Source organism: Nothobranchius furzeri, chromosome 3 (assembly GCF_043380555.1).
Source record: "Nothobranchius furzeri strain GRZ-AD chromosome 3, NfurGRZ-RIMD1, whole genome shotgun sequence".
NCBI lineage: Eukaryota > Metazoa > Chordata > Actinopteri > Cyprinodontiformes > Nothobranchiidae > Nothobranchius > Nothobranchius furzeri.
The window spans coordinates 67,001,446-67,021,515 of record NC_091743.1 but is presented as its reverse complement, the minus strand read 5'-3'; the positions used below and the strand labels follow the sequence as shown (position 1 = coordinate 67,021,515).

Sequence of the window (20,070 nt, the reverse complement as noted above, 5' to 3'; positions counted from 1 at the left end):
TTGGGTCACACTTGAAAAAAATCAAACATGGTTTGTAGTTTAGTGACAAAATGAGGAAAAAGTAAAGATTGCATCAAAACTTTTTTATAAGTACAATAACTACAGTATATTGAAGGTTCCATGTTTTTATTTGTTTTTACTGAAACATGGATCATCGAAATTGTTTCCCATTTACCAGCTAATTTTATTAAACACAAAAACTTTAAAATATTCAACATCAAATTATTTCTCATCTCAAACTGGAACAATGAATCTCGAATAAATAAATTCATTACAAATAAACAACATCTGCAGAGATGCCAAACTTGAAGAGTATTTTAAACCAAGAGCAATAGCAAAACAAGTACAAGGCATTTAAATAAGTTCATGTAATGTTACAGATCGTCACACTGTCCTTAACTTCCTTGTACTCATTTTTACACACTGCCAAAGTTCTCCCTCTATAAATATAATAAAAATAACTGCACACTTACATTGCATGTTTTTCTTAAAATGCTAGAATGTAACACGCAAGAACATTTAACCACAATAATAAAGGTTTATATAAATATTTTTGAGCTATTGTTCACAACTGCTCTAAGAAGAACTCAAAAAACATTACCACTATTCTGCCGCTCATGTTCTAAACGTCGTAGTCAGAATCGAACAAGTCCCACAAGTTTCCAGGTTTCTTTGGGGTTGCCATCATTGACTCCGCTGAAAGTTTCCCTAAGATGGGTTCGATTATGTTCACGTAGTCAGAGTTGCCGCTGTCCTGAGACCAGTCGCTCAGGGGGGAGATGAAGCATCCTGCAGTTACACTGAACCTGTTTCCTTTGCTCACTGGCATGACACCATCTGAGCTGCTTTCCTCAATGAATACTGTATTCTCATCACAACGCTCACGAAGCGGTTCAGACATGTTCAGTGGTTTGCTGCACTGCTTCCCATGTTGACAGTTTTTCTTTGACACTGAGGTCTTACTTATCTGTAGGGGCATTGGCGATTTCTTTTTACGCGTGTTGCTTCTCAGAGGATAGCTTTTCTTTCTAAAGCCATGCCTGTGGACTTGAAGGGAAGTTTCAACTGGAGGTTGTTTAACGTTGGCTGATGTTGGCTGAGTTTTCTTCAGATTGTTGGACACAGACTGCTGCAGTCCAGGTGTTGTCTGAACAGCACTGTCCAGCCACTGATCAGGGCTGGGTTTAGCTGAAGGTTTAGAAACTAAAGAGTTAAGCAGCTTCAGAGCCTCTTCAAGCAATTGTTTTTGTCCTTTATGCTCCTCCCTCAGAGACTCCAGACTCGTTGTTAAGGTTAGCAGCTGTGACTGAAGCTCTGCTGTAGTATCCACATGCTACAAGATTTAAAAAAAAAAAGAAAAAGATTTGCACTCATTGCTCAACAATATGACCTGTATTTGTTTCAGTAGTTTATGATGCGTATATCTACATTATGAACTATTTACCTTCTGCATTCCATCCTCTAGCTCTGTCATCACCGCTTTGTGAGAGCTTAGTTTGTCTACCAAAGAGTCAAACTTCTGGGAAAGGTCTCTTTGAAGACACTCCGCTTGGATAGTGGTAGAAAAAAAAATCTCAACATATAGAAGATTTTAAAATATAAATATCTGTTAAAAGTTGTACATCAAAATAAAAGTAAACTTAGAGCTTTAAGTTAGCAGGAGTGAGTAATTTTGAGATAGTAGGCAAAGAGCACCACCTGCTGGGTATGACATGTTTTACATCCTGACTTCTGTTCGTTTACAAATTTTCTAAACTCATTTCATCCTGATCAGAGTTTTGTGGACAGTGAAGGCTGGGGTTGATTTAGCTAATCCAACATGAGACAATCAAGCAACAAACACACTGCAAACTCCATCCAAAACAAATTTTAATCTCCATTTAACCTAAGCTTGTTTTGCTTCTAGATAAAAAATAAATCCAAAAGAAGATTTATTTAGGTAAAAGTAGAAAATATCCTTTATCGTGTCCAGTAGTTAAAACTGCAAGAAAAACAAACCAGCAGAACACTTACATGCTGATGCAAAAATATCAAGTTTTTTAAATAATGCTTGGAATGAAGCTGTATTTCTCTCTGTCCCGCTGACCAGTTGTTGAATCTGTAAAACACTACATGTTTTCAATATTTACAAGACAGAGGCTGTTTGACTGACACGGAATGGTTGTCCGTCAGTACTTACGCTGATGAGAGTGTCTCTGATGTTTTGGAATTCTCTGGCAAAAAGATCTCTTTTCAAGAAACAGGTGGTAAAAACCAGAACGACAATATAAATCAAGTGTAAGCGGTTATTCTTTGTTAAGAATGACGACTAAACTGCAGTGAGCTAAGAGGACACACCTGTCACTTTTCTCTTTCGCCTTTTTTATGTCCTCTTCATACTTCTCCAGTAAGCCAGAAGTTCGGCATTTGTCACCAAACAGGAGAGGTTTGGATACATATCTGCTATAAACCTTTGGTTCGCTCCCCTGAATACATGAAAGAAAGGAATAACTCTTCGCTGATTGCCATGAAGACGAAACAATACGAATGAGGTTTAAAACAACAAATGCGTCAAAATAAAACATTGGCAGATGCAAGAAAATAAGATGTTTGGCAAGAATATGTATAATTTCAGGATCCTAGAGTGGATCATCCTGGTTGTTTAAAGTAGGATGAAGTCTGGAGTTTTGTTTTAAAGCTGTTATAACGGATCTGCAAACACGATCACAAAACACTCACTTCTCCCCTTGGTTATCTTCCCTGAGACGCTCCTGCTGGAAGCGGACACCCACGATGCCAGGCAAAACGAGATAGCGCTTAATACCAGTCACTGTTTTCTATGTCCAAACATCTTTTGTTTTCCATGACTTCAAATGGTGTTTTTCTTTTTGGGACTCTGGTAGTTTGTCCTAAAGTTGAAGTGGTAGCAGCTGGCTGTTTCTCCTCTGATGCTATTGACAGGAAAACCTCTCACACCAGTGGTGTTCTTTAGCTAAATACGCAAGTGCCTAATGAATGGAGGACCCAGTAAAGTACAGCAGTTCGGCGAGACCATAAATGGTCCAATGGTTGCTCTGAAACACATTAGCGGAGGTTTAAAGGCAAATGCGAGAGAACCACTTTATTAATTTTTTTCGCCTTTTTTTTAATCTCTACAATATATTAACTATACATAGCTATACTATGTTAGAATGTTTTTAAAGGAGTGGAACTCTGAAAAACCATTGAAAAACCATTTTTAATTATTATTTGTGATTATAATCGGTCAGTGTGAGTTTTTGAAAACAGTCTTATACCTATGTCCTGCATTAGCTTCTGATAGAAAGTAGATGGTGAAATGCTAGGATTTGAAAAGCCTTACCTACGATCTACATCACACTGTCACTTAACATTTATAGACTCACCAATCTTGACTAGTGATGAGGAAGGTTGTTTGTTGTTTTAGCATCCAGGAATCAGCAGATAACATCTGGACTACCAGAAGCCAACAGTTAGCATTAGCAACTCCACTACACAGGCTTGTGTTATTTGTGGAGATGAAACATTGATGTTGGGCTGGGGTTTGAGAGCTCACAGGCTTTTTCTTGCCCCGAGTACAAGGCATTCATTCCTGTCAGAGACGCTGCAAATTAGAGATGTGTATTGTTATATCCACAAAAGAAAAGAAAACTTTTAAGCATGTAAATTCTTCCAAAAAGTCGATACACAGCTTTTGAATATCAAGATAATATCGCAAGAAAATAGATCACGATATATTGCCATTTTGATTTTTTCTTACATCTCTACTGCAAATGTATTGCTTAAACAAGTGTCCCACACCTTTAAAGGGCATGAAAAAAATGTAAGCTAATTTGTTTTCAAATTTGCAGTTGCAGATTTAAAGGAACATAGAAACTGTATGGTATAACTATTTTTAAAATGAATAATGATAAATGACCCGCATTTGTATAGCGCCTTTCAGAGTCACAGAACTCCAAAGCGCTTTACACTACAGTGTATCATTCCTCCTTTCACACATTCACACACTGATGGTGATGAGCTACAGTGTAGCCACAGCTTCCCTAGGGCTCAATGACAGAGGCGAGGCTGCCAAGCACAGGCACCACCGGTCCCTCTGACCACCACCAGCAAAAGAAGTCTGAAAACCACACTGCAGACAGAGATACTTACCTCCTGTGAACTTCGCTGGGAGTTTCTGGATGAGAAATTCACATCCTGAGAGTTGCTTTGGGAACTGTCAGTCCAAAATTGTGAGCCAAATAAATGCTGGGAGTCTGGCAAGGTGGAGTGGCCACTGGTAGCATTTCTGTTCAAGGTTTTTGTTGTTTATTTTTTCCACACAAAACATACAAAACAAAGCACTGGATAAACAAACACTTTTTTCACATTTAACACAAGGACAGACAACTAGTAAAAATGTAATCAGTGTTAATAAAAGATTTTAGCACAGCACCTGTTTCCATTTGGGATGTTGAGCATTTCTTTGATGTTCCTTATATGCTTCATTGTGTTAAATTTCCTATTTGTAAAAGAAAACAAAGTTAACTGCTCCACAGAGCTAGGACTTGTAGTGAACCAGAAACATTTGGTTAGCTTTAGGATTTTTTTCAGCTAATTGATTGCTACTTTTGCACAATAACGTTAAGTTTGGTATAAAACGTGCTATGTATCTAGAATAATTAACGCTAGAATAAGGTGTGATTATGGTTTTAAATAACTCACGAGTAATATGAATGTAACGATGAACTGGTCGGTAGCTAGCTTGCCAGCTTTTAAAATTCCCGCTGTTGTACATAATCCGCACGAGGAAAAGGTGCAGTCAAGGACCCTCAGATAAATTGTAATTCCAAAACCATTGCAATGCTCCGTTCAAAATGATTGATTTTTGTGGGCCGTAGGAAATCTAAAACTCTACCTAAAATTTTTAATTATTTGGAGTGAAACGCGAGTGAGATGTTTAGGTTCAAGTGTGACACAAGTGAAAAAGTGGATAACCGTGAAGTGACTCGCAGCTGACTAGACAAATATGATGCAAACTCATTACACTTTTAAAATAAACCTAGCTGGATGCTTGATATTTTTTAGTTATATAGTAATTTTGTTTGTCGTTTTTTTAAAGCAATTTCAACAGATCCTGTAAAGATGATCTTTATGTAAATCAGATTTTTTTTTATTTGGCACAATATTAAAACATGTACTTACTTTGTTCAAAAATATTCTTCAAAAGAGATCAGATGAAGAAGGTAGAAAAGATCTGATAGCAGTTTCTTCGTTTTACTTTGAAACGCTCTACCGGAAGTGTGCTCTCCAAACCAAACAAGTAGCTAGGAGATGTGGGATTTTATCTGACTGACTGGGCGTCTAAGGTGAGTTGATGACAAACTAGACAGCAAACAGTGTCTGCGTGGAGATATGTTTGCAGCAGAACAGTTGGTGTTTAAACCACACACAGTTTAGTTAGGATAACGCCTGGTGCTGTTTGGCTGGTAATTAAACTTTTTTGTGTTTTCATTTAGGATCAGCTATTTTTTCTATTAACTGTACGATTAAAACGTGAAACAAGCTCGTACAGATTGACAAATATGCGTCCTAAACGTTGGCATAGCTATTTTAGCGCAATTTGCTTTTGGTTACTACTTCATGCCATGACAGGTGCTAGCTAGCTTAACACATTTTGTATCCATCTACAGAAGCTAAACCGCAGCAGCTTTGTTTGCTAATGTTGCTCTCATGTGTAAAGCAACCTCAGAGAGTTGTGATGGCAAGCTACAATCACGTATTTTTAATCATTTTAACATATTAGCCTTGTAAATAAAGTGTTTGGTGTTGGATGGTGACTCGTTTGGGTGATTTGACTTGCCTAATATGTCAATTATATTGTTATGTTTGTAACTTGAGCTGGTTTAGGGGAAACAAGGTTTAACCACTACAGGTGCTGGCCAGTAAATTAGAATATCATCAAAAGGTTGAAAATATTTCAGTAATTCCATTCAAAACGTGAAACTTGTACATTATATTCATGCAATGCACACAGACCAATGTATTTCCGATGTTTATTACATTTAAATTTGATATTTATAGGTGACAACCAATGAAAACATCAAATCTGGTATCTCAGAAAATTAGAATATTCTAAAGGCCAATGAAAAAATGTTTGTTTCTCTAATGTTGGCCAACTGAAAAGAATGAACATGAAAAGAATGTGCATGTATAGCACTCAATACTTAGTCGGGGCTCCTTTTGCCTCAATAACTGCAGTAATGCGGCGTGGCATGGACTCGATCAGTCTGTGGCACTGCTCAGGTGTTATGAGAGCCCAGGTTGCTCTGATAGTCGTCTTCAGCTCCTCTGCATTGTTGGGTCTAGCGTATTGCATCCTCCGCTTCACAATACCCCATAGATTTTCTATGGGGTTAAGGTCAGGCGAGTTTGCTGGCCAATCAAGGACAGGGATACCATGGTCCTTGAACCAGGTGCTGGTGGTTTTGGCACTGTGTGCAGGTGCCAAGTCCTGTTGAAAGGTGAAGTCTGCATCCCCATAAAGTTGGTCAGCAGCAGGAAGCATGAAGTGCTCTAAAACTTCCTGGTAGACGGCTGCATTGACCCTGGACCTCAGGAAACAGAGTGGGCCAACACCGGCAGATGACATGGCACCCCACACCATCACTGACGGTGGAAACTTTACACTGGACCTCATGCAACGTGGATTCTGTGCTTCTCCGCTCTTCCTCCAGACTCTGGGTCCTTGATTTCCAAAGGAAATGCAGAACTTGCTTTCATCAGAAAACATAACTTTGGACCACTCAGCATCAGTCCAGTCCTTTTTGTCCTTGGCCCAGGCGAGACGCTTCTTGCGCTGTTTCTTGTTCAAGAGTGGCTTGACACACGGAATGCGACACCTGAATCCCATGTCTTTCATGAGTCTCCTCGTGGTGGTTCTTGAAGCGCTGACTCCAGCTGCAGTCCACTCTTTGTGGATCTCCCCCACATTTTTGAATGGGTTTGTCGTCACAATTCTCTGCAGGGTGCGGTTATCCCTAGAGCTTGTACACTTTTTTCTACCACATTTTTTCCGTCCCTTCGCCTGTCTGTTAATGTGCTTGGACACAGAGCTCTGCGAACAGCCAGCTTCTTTAGCAATCACCTTTTGTGTCTTGCCCTCCTTGTGCAAGGTGTCAATGATTGTCTTTTGGACAGCTGTTAAGTCAGAAGTCTTCCCCATGATTGTGGTGCCTTCAAAACAAGACTGAGGGACCTTTTAAAGGCCTTTGCAGGTGTTTTGAGTAAATCAGCTGATTAGAGTGGCAGCAGGTGTCTTCTATATTCAGCCTTTTCAGAATATTCTAATTTTTTGAGATACCAAATTTGGAGTTTTCATTAGTTGTCACTTATGAATATCAAATTTAAATGTAATGAACATTGGAAATACATTGGTCTGTGTGCATTGCATGAATATAATGTACATGTTTCACGTTTTGAATGGAATTACTGAAATATTTTCAACCTTTTGATGATATTCTAATTTACTGGCCAGCACCTGTATATGCTGTGTTTGCAAGGATCCAAGCTTTCTAATACAAATTTCAAAGCATTCTTCAAAGAAAAATAGTCTAAAGAATTATTGATCAAGATTAAAGATTCCAAGAAAATCTGGCATCTTGGAAGCAAAATACAAAGAAATAAGGGATGACTCAAGACCGGAGAACTAGTAAGCCGAGTTTTAGGTCAGGAAAAAAAAAACATTTTTTACAGTTTAGACAGACGTATTTTTAAAGGTGTGTCCTGTTTCGTGTGATTGATGTTTGTCTAATTCAGATGTGTTTCATCTCCAAGGGTTTGAGTATGGGTTTGTCGTTCCTTTTAGTGTTGGCCGCCACAGTGATTCTCATCAGACCCGAAACACCTGTAACAAAGGTAAAGGCTGGTTTATACTCGTACCTGCTTTGTTCTACAGTATGCTAATTTCTACCTGCACTTGTGTCTGCAGGCTCTTCGTCAGAACTCACTCGAGTGCTGTGGCGAGAAACACAAAGTGAACAGCTCATGCTCCAACAACACTCATTGTGAACCAGGTAATGCTGCAGGTTTAAGTTTAAGGAAGTTTTCATTGACTTAATCATCAAGAAGTCGCGTTGGAACTGAGGTGTACCAGACATTCTTTGCCTGGTGGAGTTTAAATATGGATCGCAGAGTTGTCTGAAATAATCTGGTGATTAGAGGACGTGATTGATGTGCTGACAGTCTCAGTTTGGAGCTTTAAACTGTTGCATGAACAGCGATAGTTTTCATACTGCTAGGTTTGGGTTATTTGGGTACAAATAAGGGCAAACTCCGGTGAAGAAGCAGAATAGAGTTAGATAAAATAAACAAGATTTTGTTCATGCCATTGTGCAAACTTTTAATTGTTTAAAGTAGGAGAGGTGATGGGGAAATAGTTCTACATTTTATTGTATTTGAGAACCGTTCACTTGAATAGTTCTGCTAAAACGGCAGCTACAATGTGTCTGAATTTAGCAATTTTTATTTATTGTCAATTGTATATTGACTCAGGTCGAAAGCTTTCCAGATACATCCAGAGTTATTGCGAGATCTCGCTGTTCCATCAGGTTGAAAGCTCTAAAAACTGCTGCCACCTAGCAGTTGGAGTTTGAATTACTCCACACAAAAAATACAGTAAATGTGTGTATGAACATTTTCAACAAAGAACATTGATACGCTTTTAAATATCAACACAGTATCTTAACACAAAATATTGTGATATTTCAGTGCATAGATAGTTTCTTACACCCTTAAAGAATGTTGTACATGCTTTTTGACAAATAAAATAGGTAACAAAAGCAAATGTTTGATTCTTCAAAGCAAATAGCAAATAAAAACGTGATTTTTTTTTACTTATATTTAGGACATTTCTTGTTTGAAATATGTGGTTAACTTAAAAAAATGTAATGATGTTATTTCTGATTATAATTGGTCACACTGGGTTATAGCTAACTGTTAGCATTAGCAACTTCACCACACAGCAGAAGCTCCTCCAGGCTTGTGTTTTTTGTGGACGTTGCAAGTCAGTTGTAGAGTTGCGTTGCTATTATCCAATCGGAGGCGAGATGTCCAAATATTAGGAAATAAGACTCCAAAACCTGCTGTCTGCAGCTCAGCTGTGACGTGAACTTTTGGGTCTGAGGATTTGTGCACCGATATATCCCCATTAACTTGTTGCCGTTTATTGAAACTCAAACATTTGTGTGAAAATGCCATCCTTGTGTGTTTATTGCCCCCTACATTGAACTTTAAATTAAACAGGGATTAACTGAACTGCTTGTTTTTACTGTAACATAAAATTAGACCAAACAGAAAATATTTCTATCCTTGGATTTTCCAGGTTGCTTCTTTCGTATTTTGGAGAACAACAACACCGTCTGCATATTCTGTGACTCGGCTGCGGTGGATTTGGAGAACGTAACAGTCTGCACCTACAGTAAGAGCTTTAAACACTTTCCATGGTTGTGTTTTCATAAAATAAATGTGTTGTTTGTTAATTAGAGCCTTATGCTTTATAGACTACACAGTGGAGCGTAAAAATCACACCACAGTAACCACAGTCATTCCTAAAATTGGTAAGAGACACAGACTCCTCATCTCATTACCGTTTCTCATTAGCTTCTCTGAGAGAGTTCCTGCACTGATTGGTGTTGGACACTTTTATTTATTTAATTTTGGTGCAGGAGGCCCAGGTGTGGCAGCGTCTCTCCTTCTCGGAACTCTGTTGATCAGCCTGTTCCTCATCCTAACCGTTGCCTCGTTTTTCTACCTCAAACGCTCTAACCGGCTCCCGAGCTTCTTCTACCGTCGCAACAAGGGTGAGTGGCGAACGCGTGACTTGTCTGACTTGCTAAGACAAGACGATGAGGCTTCTAACTATTTATGTTTGTGCTTTAACAGGCTTCATATTCCAGCCAAGTGAAACCGTAAGTCTGATTTATTTACACTAAAGAATATTTTAAACATCTAAGAGGATTCGTATCTCTGTTTCCTTTTTCTTTTTTCTCCTTCTAGGCGGTTATGATCCCCTCCTCGTCAGGTAAGACAACAATCCTTTTCAGTTCCTGTTTCCACTCTTGCTGAACAGGTTCTGGGATTATGCAAAGCTGTTGAGCAACGCCGGATGTTTTTGTCATTGTTTGAAAGGAGTGTGTCGTTTTGCTGCAGATATTAAAGTACTTAAGAGCTCTGCTAAAGTAACAACATGTGACAATGTACAGTATTTGGTTTATTTGGATATTTGTTTAACTAGAGCTGGTTTTCTTTGTGTTAGCGAGCTCAACAAAAAAATGATTGAGTCATTATAGGTGGTTGTTATTTAAAGGAGATTAAATAAAATAGGCACTTAAGTCTTTTTCTGCACACAAAACAAACACGGACCACATCAATACTTGGATAATAGATATGAGGTAAATTTTAACAAGTTACATAAATTGGGAAAATAAGAAAAATTTTAATATTAACAAAAGTGAGATGAAAAATTTCTGCTAGTTATACAAAAAACTGAACAACCGGCAAATTTATTTGTATATAGATCAAAATAAGAGACTTGTCTTCCAAAAAATACAGATAGTTCTTAAGTCTGGAATCTAGACCGTCATTTGCCGAGGCAAAGTAATTTTGCTCACATATACAGGATGGCTTGCCAGGCTAGAAGGGTCTCACATCAGTTAAAAAGGAGGGTATAAAACCAGAAAGTGTGTTTTATTTTTCTTCTTCTGCAGTGAGAAAGCCCAGGTACGTGAGACGGGAGCGGTCCTCTGCCGCATCAACGCTGAACAGAGCCACAATTCCCACATCAGCCACGACCCAAGTGTACAGCGCGTAGAAAGGAAAGTGGGTGGAGAGAACGCTCAGGAAGGAGGTTTGGGAGAGAAGGAAGACTAGCTGACTGGAAACACAGCTGTAGCTGCTGCTTCTGCCTTCATCTCACCAGGGCCAATATCATCTCTGCTTTTAAAACAAACATGCCATCAGAAAAGATCAACCACCAGTAGGTGAGCTGGGAGCTTTCTTGGTGCTCTAAATTCACTGGGAAACTTTAGTTTGCTTAATTTTTATTACTATTTATCACGGTTTAATAAAATCTCAGGATCCCCCATTCCTCAGTGGATTTACCCCACTCTGAACCAAATTGGCTTAGGTTTCCCTGACTTTGTTATTTTTGGATCGTTGTATTAAAAGTGCCAAAAACGGAGGGCGTTGAAGCCCCTCTTCTCTGGATGTGTAAAATACACTAAACTTTAGTTTGGGTTAAAATGCTTCAAATACTTCCAAATATCCACTTTAGTGAAAATAAGCTGCTTTAATCTGCTGCTTCTGAATGTGATTCATGCAATCCACATCGTTTTGCACACAAGGAAAAAAGCAAAGCCAGATCCCGCAGATTGAGTTTTGGGGAGCAAACCGACAGCCCAGTATCATTTCCATTTTTCTGATGTATTTGCTTGTTTGCTGTTTATTTCATTTGTGCACTGAGTTTTACTTGATAAAAGGAGGCCAACGAAGAAAATAACATGCTTTCTGTTGCAAATGAACACACTGATGAGTTACTGCGAACACTGTACTATCTGTATTTGTTGGATTGTTTCATTTTAGTCACTGACGTTGTATTTATTGTGTGTAACCAGCCGCGGTGAATGTATTTCTCACATCAGAGTCATAAACGCCAACTCACTCCATCTGCATTTATAAATGATTGTTTATTCATCAGGAGTCCTATTAAACCAGTTGAACTTTATTTTAATCCCCCAAGACTCGGAGGGTCCTGCACTTTATCTTTCTCGGGCCTCCATCTAATTCCTTAACAGGTTAAATTTGAACACCTGACTCCTTTTTATCAAATGTCTGAAGAAAATGACTTATTGTTTCTGTACTGTGATAACTGTGCCATAATTGAGTTTTTTAATCTGATGTAGCTGTGGTGAACAGTGTGTTTCATTAATACTCAGTGGCCTTTACGATATCTGCAAGTCAAGTTTGATTTGCTATATGATGTATTTATTTGTTGGAACACTAAGCCCATGGATTTCCATGTTTTATTTACATTCTTAAGTAATCTGAGGTCATTCCTGTTGCTTTGTGTGTGTTTGGTTGCTGTGCAGACTAGTTGAATACGTGTACAAACTATTTTATACAGTTAGATTGTTTTTTGTAATGTACAATATTCTTGCTTTAGTGCCATGAAGAAAGTTAAGAGATGTGTGTGTGTGTGTGATATTTGCAGAAATAAAGCACCTTTCAACAATCAGCTGGCAGTTTTTATTCAAAAGGAGAGAAAACAATAACATGCATAAATAGAAATTTCTATATGTTGATTTCCTGATGGAGCCTGTTGTCACAGCATCAGATATGAAACAAAATAGGACAGAAGTAATAAATGCAAAATCTAAAAACAAAGGGCTAAATGTCTTCACTCATGGGTATAAACTGCCAATTTGCCTTAAAATAATCCACCCATCCATTTTCTTCTGCTTTTGGGGAGTCGGGATGTGGGGGCAGCAGCCTAAGTGGAGGCCCAGACTTCCCTCTCCCCAGCTCCTCTGGGGGAACCCTAAGTGGTCCCCTGGCCAGATGAGAAACATGGTCCCTCCAGTGTGTCCTGGGTCTTTAAGTCTTCTCCCGGTTGGATGTGCCTGGAAAACCTCACCAGGGAGGCTTCCTGACCAGGTGCATTATTTAGTTTCTCCACTAGAGGGTGTGAGAATTAAATAGAATGCCTCAGGTTTGCTGAGGAATGCACCAATCCTGTTACAGAGAAGCCATTTTTATTATCTCACCTTGATACCTCTGTGTATGAATGTTTGTTCGACAACAGATGGTATAATCCTAATCTATTAATTTGTTTATTTCTCTGCACTTTAAATGAAAATATCTAACATTATTTAGTAATTTTCTACTAACTAAACAACCAAGTCTGTTATCTCCAGAAAACACACATTTAATTAGAAATTAAGGCAAACTCTTTTAAAAGATACAATTACAGTATTATTTTAAAACATCAAATGTGTTAGAATAAATTTCTTAAAGAAGTTTCACCTTGAACATTAAAGCTCCAAAGACACTTGATGAAAAAAATAGGAAATGAGAAAGAAAAGGCAAAAATTCAACGTTCTGTTTTTGTTGTTATGAATGTTTACTACCTGGGGAACTGCAAATTCTCACATCTGGTAAAGATAGGAAGCTTCATGTGACAGGACAGGCTGCTCTATTTATAACCTCCTAATGCCAGCGGGCCTCAGTGTGACATGCACAAGGACAGATGGACATCAGAGCTAAAATGTCCTGCAGGAAAACATTAATGTCCCCTTTAAAACTTGGAGATGTGTCCTCCTGCTGCAGGTAAGCTCTTCTTTGATAATGGAATGCACGTTCAAGAATACAAAACATGATTCATGCTGACGTTAAGAAACATTAAACAGGAGTTTTGATCATTTCCTTCAATGTTATTGAGAAAGAGTGAATCCTGAAATTGATCCTATTTTTTCTAACTAAATTCAATTTCTGCTTTGGATTTTGAATACATTTAAATATTTGTATTTTCTAGAACAACCTTAGAAGTCTGTTTGGTAAGCTGATATAGGTCTCTGACATATGACAGTATTTAAGCAGATCATGTAGCTTGTTTTCAAAGAACAGGACCATGGAGGTATTTTAGGGTCTTGCATGTGAGCTTTGTTGCTCTGAGGGCCGTCAGACATTTAATCTATTAAAGGTTTGTTCCCTGCACAACTGTTTAGCAGGTTATGACAACTAAAATTAAGCTGTAGCCACGGTCTAAACTTAGCTTACTGAACAATCATGACTCACCTTGGATGTACAGTATGGACACGAGGTCATCCTCCATGCAAACTTGCTTCAAGCTAGTGGACAACTAAAAAGTGCATGCTTTTTGCATGTTTGTGTGTCTGTTCAACACAAACCTCACAAACCACAGGATTAATGTTAAAGTGACAATGTATAGTTTTTACAGTTAATCTCTGGAAATATCCATCGAAATGTTGGCGAAAATTATTTAAAGTTGTAAAATATTGGCGGCTTTGTAACATATAACCATAAAAATCGGGTCTAAAATATATGAGAGCGGGTCTAAGTGTCTGAGCGGCACCCTATTAGATGCTATGTTTTCTTATACGGAGGGCTGCGCAGTGGCACAGTGGTTGGAGCTGTTGCCTTGCAGCGAAAAGGTCCTGGGTTCGCTTCCCGGCCTGGGATCTTTCTGCATGGAGTTTGCATGTTCTCCCTGTGCATGCGTGGGTTCTCTCCGGGTACTCCGGCTTCCTCCCACAGTCCAAAAACATGACTGTTAGGTTGATTGGTCTGTCTACATTGTACTTAGGTGTGTGTGTATTATGATTGTTTGTCCTGTGTGTCTCTGTGTTGCCCTGCGATGGACTGGCTCTCTGTCCAGGGTATACCCCGCCTGATTGTCCGTTGACCGCTGGAGATAGGCACCAGTTTGTGTGTCTGTCCAACCCCCCCACCCACCCCCACCGCGACCCCACCTGGACATGCGGGCTCAGAAAATGGATGGCATGGATGGTTTTCTTATACGGAAGCCCGTGAGGACAAAATACATTTTCTGATTTGCAAAAAGTTTATTACTAACTGTATTACTTGGTTCTTTTAACACAGAAAAGGGTTGTTTTACCTTCTTTAATGCTGACGTTTTGACTACTCCTGCAGTCTTCTGCAGAGCTCGCCACTGTTGGTGGATGAACGGAGAAGCAAGTGATGCCGCCAACAGCGGCGAGCTCTGAAGATGATTGCAGGAGTACTCGAAACATCAGCAGAAAAGAAGGTAAACCAAACCTTTTCTATGTTAAAAACAGTACCAAGTAATATTGTAAGCATACCTAATATCTCATTGCTGTTGAGGTTCTGACTTCAAAGTTTGTCAGCCCTCTGTGGCCCCCTTGTGGCTTTTGGGACCCAAACAATTGCCTGCCTTGCCTGTTGCCATGCGGCGTCGCTGCATACAATAATGCTGTTTTTAGCATTTGACCAAAGAAATCCATTCCAGATCATTTGTCAACATTAGATAACACTGATAACAAATCTGTGCCATCTTTAATTGCATGTCTCAATCTTTTTCAGAATGAAGAGTGTATGAAGTGTCACAATGGATGATTTTGATCATAGCATTCATATTGCAGAAGATGACTGGAGCAGCTTCTTTGATGAAAGTGAGGAATGTGATCTTCTCCAGCCATCGCTCGCCTGTCCTGATGACTCTGACCTCAGTGATCCAGAGGAGTCAGGCCAGCAGGAATCACAGATGAGCCCTGGTGCAGAAGAAAGCTGCACAGGCTGTACAAATTCCCCAAAGCGGCTGAATCAAAGTGTTTCAAGGGGAGCGGAGAAGGATTCTGCAACATGCACGAAAGAGCTGGAAATATGTGTCAGCTGTCCAGAAAGAAACACCATCACTGTGGAGTCATTGCACAAAGAGACTGAACAAAACAGCACCTACACAACACAAACAAAACCACGTGATTGTTTCCACTCAGGGGAGTCAAAAAGACTAACAAAAGATGGAAATGTGCAAACGAGTGACCACAAACCCGCTGCAGATTCTGAACTACTTTTTTACAGCCCAGCAGATCTGAGCATGAATGAGCTGGATGCCTCAGAAAGGGTGAGTGACACAGGAGCACAGAAGGAGCGCTGGTTTGTGACTATAGATGATAACCTGGCACGACGACAGCGGCGAGGGCGTTCTGCTTCTTTGAAAAAAAAACTCAAGCAAAAAAAAGCCTGTGAGGGAGGTCACGAGGGCATCCTCAGCCAGCAGGAGAGCTCAGCAGAAAACGGTACTAAACAAGAACCTGGAGAGTATCAAAGTGGTGATTTGTCCCACGGGTCTGGTGGTTTACAAGAAAAATCACTGGAGCACATAAAGTATCACAATCTTGAAGGCCATGCTGAACTCTTTTCTGGTGACTTTTGTGATTCTCAGAGTTGTTTAGCTGCTGAAACCATGAAGGAAGCTCAGCATCCTCCTCCAGAAAGCCCTTATTTACAGTGCTCATTATCTCTGACATGTGACAGCAGCACCAAGGATGCTGAAGCTGGCCAAGTCCAGGGCGAACAGATGTCTTCACAGTTTGCAGTGGCGGCAGCAAACTGTAATTGTTATGAAATCACTGCTGTAGAGCCCTCTATCGCATGTCCATCAGCTGCAGATTCGCCAGACGACGACTCCACATGTGACTACAACTCAAGCTCGGAAACATCTGGGCCTCAAACCGCTCTAAGCTGTAATGTCTGTTCTCAGGAAGATTATCTCAGCTCTCTCCCTGCTCCTGACCCACCTTGCTTTCTGCTCGACAGTCCAGAAACATACGCAAAAGCCGCCGGAAACACTAAACCTGTGTTTGCCATTTCCGCTTTCTGGGATGACATGGAAAAACTGACAATAAACGACATTTTGCAGGTGAGGAAAGGTAGAATCTCTCATCCAAAGCTTATAGAAGAAGTTGAGCCAGATCCAATAAACTCACAGGGTGATGCTGTGGAGTATCATCTATCTGACAGCGGACTGACGTACACGTCAGACGCTGCAGACTCGGACTATTTTACACAGCCTGATGACTCTAAACCAGATCGCTGCAGTTGTGAGTTTCTGAACTCAGATGGCGAGGAAGATTGTTGGCCTTTTGTTGGTGCCAGTGCCAATCCAAGTCCTGATCTTTACCACAATAATCAACAAAGTGCCTCTTCTTTTTTAGCACATGAGGACGGCTCCAAAAGCTCGGATGGGAGGGAGACACCTGTCCTTCTTGAGGATGTTTTAGGGTGTTCTGGCAACCAGGGGCAAAGCATTCATGATGCTCCCAACACAGAAGACTTGTGTTTGCTGCCATTACATCGCAGTGATGAGAGTTTTCTGTGTCTCCATGATTTAAATCCAAATAACTACCTGGAAGCTCTCATTCCTGCATGTTTTTCCTCCCACGCTGATGTTCTGGATGCACATTACCAAACATCCAATCCAGAGATTCCTGTATGCGTTTTCAGAGAATCCAAGTCACAGAGCCTCACTGCTTATGATCCACGGAAGATTTTTGTGGATCTGAACTTTAATTCCACCCTCTGTAGAGAAATTGCACCCTCCAGCACGGACAAACCCATTCCCATTTTCTCCTGCTCTCACCCTACTATCGGAGAGTTCACATTCCCAAAGCCTCTGCGTGTTTTCCTAAGAGAGGATGAAATCTCTCCGATCAGGCTTGTGTCTCGTTCATTCATTCAGGCCAATCCACATGCAACAGGGAAATGCTGGAAAACTTTGCTGTCCATGAGGAGAATTAGCTTCCCAGACAAAGGCAGCATCTGCTGTAGAGGATACAGCGTCTGGATGCTCCCAGCTGAGACTGAGGAGAATCCAATGGTGTCGGAGATCAGAGAGGGAAAGGTCGGTCCAGATTCTTCTCAGGAGTTCACAGAGCTGGAAGAGAAACTGGAAGGTTTGGAAAATGTTTCGATGATAAGTAAGTGCCCAAAATAAATAAATAAATCAGGCAGAAACAAGCCTTCATTTGTAACTGATTACTTGCACATTGAAAAAACTGTCTTGTTTGGGGCTGAAAAGAAAAAGGTAACCCTGCTGGGGTGAATCCAAGCAGGGCTTTACTCTGGAGTGATGCTGCCATCTGGACATTTTCCAGAGTAGGTCTTGCTTATTTCTGGAGTGACTTGGTTTAACGGCTTTTTGTGCTTTTGGAGTTTTCTTATTAAAATCTTATGTGTGATGTTCCTTTTAACATCTGTTTTGATGTTGTTCTCATGCAAAGGGAGCTTTATCAGCCTTCCAAAGTCCAGCACATAAGCCTGGAATAATCCTCAGAGAGTTAGAGGGTAGAAGTCACGAAGGGTATAGAAAACAGAGAATGGAGGAAGTTTTAATCATTTTCTCTCCTTTTTCCTTGTGAACAACTGTATGACCCATCATGGCAACCATGATAGATGAACTAGGACAGAGCAACACATTCTCCTATAGTGCTAATTAAACCTGATCCATGTGTTATCTCTGTGCAATGGGGTTAGCTCTGTTTTCATGTTGATGTCTGTCTAGTTTTAAAGGGCTATAAAACCAACAAATGATGATGATGATGTTTGTGTCTCTTACAGAGCGAAATGGCATCTTCTCCACAGTGAAGCAGTCAGATATGTGTTTAGTCTGCATCGCTTTTGCCTCCTGGGTCCTCAGATCTTCGGATCCAGAGGCTACAGATGCCTGGAAAGCAGGTAGGAAACACCTAAACCAAAGAAATATGATCTTTTTCTATTTTTCCCCAATAAAAAAACCGAGGTTCATTAAGTCCAGAGTAGTTACTTCACACCAAAAATAATTACTTTTTATATACATTTCTTCCAGCTACTTTTCCTACTTTATATGTGATGGTAAAAAATTGGCATTGTATTAAATATCTTAAATTCCCATTAGTCATCATCACACACTGGTGAAATGACATCTCAGTATTTGACCCATATGGGAAGCTGTGAGAAGAAGAAGAAGAAGAAGATCTTTTCTATAGCGCCTCTCGAGATAAAAATCATGAGGCGCTTCACAAAAACAAAAAATGTAAAAATATCAAAAAGAATTTAGAAAATGGTTAAAAATATATTTAAAATGAGCAAAAATAGGCAAGTGTAATTAAAAAATGTTAAGAAAGAGAGAGTGAATAGATAAGAGGGAAATCAGTGGATCCTGAGGAAGGTGGAATAGGTGGGGAGAGCAGAATAAAGAGAGTGGTGAAGAAGTTCATACAAAAGCCAGCTTGAACAAGTGAGTTTTCAGCTATTTTTTAAAGGAGACCACTGAGTCCATTGATCTCAGGCTCAGGGAAAGAGAGTTTCAGAGTCTGAGGGCCACAGCAGCAAATGATCTGTCACCTTTGGTGAGCTGCAGCTATGGCTGCGCTCGGCAACTATTTGGTGATTTAACACCCTAATCCAACTCCTTAAAACTGAGTGTGAAGTGGGGAGATATTGGGTCCCATTTTTAAAGTCTTTGGTATGACCCAAATGTGGATTTGAACCCACGATGTCCCAGTCTCAGGGCAGACTCCTACCTCTGAGAATGTTGAAAAAGTGCAAACAAAACTAATATCTTTACTCATTAACATTTTTTGTTTTAGTCTTAAACCAAGGAGATTAAGGTGTGGAGGCATTAGTCATGTAGAGCAGTGTTTCCTAATCTTTTTTAACATTGACCCCCTTTCCTGTGTCCAAGACAGGGCCCCCCCAACCCCTTCCAAGATGCACACACATGATTAATTCCAAAATTCATAGAGACTAACAGAGTTCTAACTTTTATACAGTTTGATTAAACTATTGGGTGTGTTATTGGGATTTTTTATGTAATTTTTACAAATATAAACTTGGTAATCTCAACCTCAGCACAGGCAAAATTGTGGGGACCCCCTTGGGGGTTCATGGACCCAAGTTTGGGAACCACTGGGTAGATGATAGATTCTGGTGTCTAATTTCAAGTTTTTTCATTTAAAATCTCTTTAGCTCTTCTAGCAAATGTGAGCGCTCTGTCAGCCATCCAGTACCTGCGTCAGTCCACAAGGAGGAAGAATCCTTTTCAACATCAGCTCTGACCTGAACTTTCTCAAGAATAAAAGAAGTATGACATCTTTTGGGGACCACACAAGGACAAATATTCACTACGTATAGGGTTTGAATTTATACAGGTGAAACTGGAAAAATTCCAATATGGTGCAAAAGTTTCTTTCAGTATATCAGTTTAGACTGAGAGACCATCTAAAGGCTCAGGATGCCTTTGCAGGTGCTTTGGACACATTTGCTGAATAGGGTATGACATTTGATCCTACAATATTGAACCTTTTCACACTATTCTAATTGACTGAGATTTTGATTGTGGTGTTTTCATAAGCTGTGAGCCATGATCATCACAGTTATAATAAATAAAGGCTCGAGACATCTAGCTTTGCATTTAATTGGTCTACTTCATGTCAGATCGGGGCAACGGTGGCAGAAGAGTCCAGTAAAAAAAAGGGAAATGAAAGAGAAAGGGGGGGG

The 20,070-nt window shown here is 39.9% G+C and overlaps 3 protein-coding genes across 5 annotated transcripts; 2 read left to right on the top strand and 1 right to left on the bottom strand.

The window, feature by feature from the left end:
• Window positions 1-68: 68 nt before the first annotated feature.
• On the bottom strand, window positions 69-4,782 carry iho1 (interactor of HORMAD1 1). The gene is made up of 8 exons (XM_015958825.3): window positions 4,702-4,782; window positions 4,433-4,498; window positions 4,150-4,285; window positions 2,338-2,465; window positions 2,180-2,228; window positions 2,014-2,098; window positions 1,445-1,548; window positions 69-1,333 (listed from the first exon to the last, which is right to left on the bottom strand). Exons 2-8 carry the CDS (start codon window positions 4,483-4,485, stop codon window positions 623-625), a joined length of 1,266 nt encoding a protein of 421 aa, XP_015814311.3. The 5' UTR covers window positions 4,486-4,498; window positions 4,702-4,782; the 3' UTR covers window positions 69-622.
• Window positions 4,012-12,265, top strand: c3h1orf159 (chromosome 3 C1orf159 homolog). 2 transcript variants are annotated; one of them, XM_015958828.3, is made up of 9 exons: window positions 4,012-5,345; window positions 7,813-7,893; window positions 7,967-8,051; window positions 9,359-9,454; window positions 9,537-9,593; window positions 9,702-9,836; window positions 9,919-9,944; window positions 10,033-10,057; window positions 10,743-12,265. In XM_015958828.3, exons 2-9 carry the CDS (start codon window positions 7,822-7,824, stop codon window positions 10,844-10,846), a joined length of 600 nt encoding a protein of 199 aa, XP_015814314.3. In that variant the 5' UTR covers window positions 4,012-5,345; window positions 7,813-7,821; the 3' UTR covers window positions 10,847-12,265. The 2 variants fall into 2 exon arrangements, with proteins under 2 accessions (XP_015814314.3, XP_015814315.3); XM_015958829.3 differs by having other exon boundaries at window positions 5,331-5,465.
• Window positions 12,266-13,257: 992 nt separating this feature from the next.
• Window positions 13,258-19,851, top strand: perm1b (PPARGC1 and ESRR induced regulator, muscle 1b). 2 transcript variants are annotated; one of them, XM_015958831.3, is made up of 4 exons: window positions 13,258-13,359; window positions 15,115-17,510; window positions 18,151-18,267; window positions 19,540-19,851. In XM_015958831.3, the coding sequence occupies exons 2-4, from the start codon at window positions 15,140-15,142 to the stop codon at window positions 19,626-19,628; spliced, it is 2,577 nt and encodes an 858-aa protein (XP_015814317.3). In that variant the 5' UTR covers window positions 13,258-13,359; window positions 15,115-15,139; the 3' UTR covers window positions 19,629-19,851. The 2 variants fall into 2 exon arrangements, with proteins under 2 accessions (XP_015814317.3, XP_070405505.1); XM_070549404.1 differs by having other exon boundaries at window positions 13,271-13,359; window positions 15,174-17,510.
• Window positions 19,852-20,070: the final 219 nt, after the last annotated feature.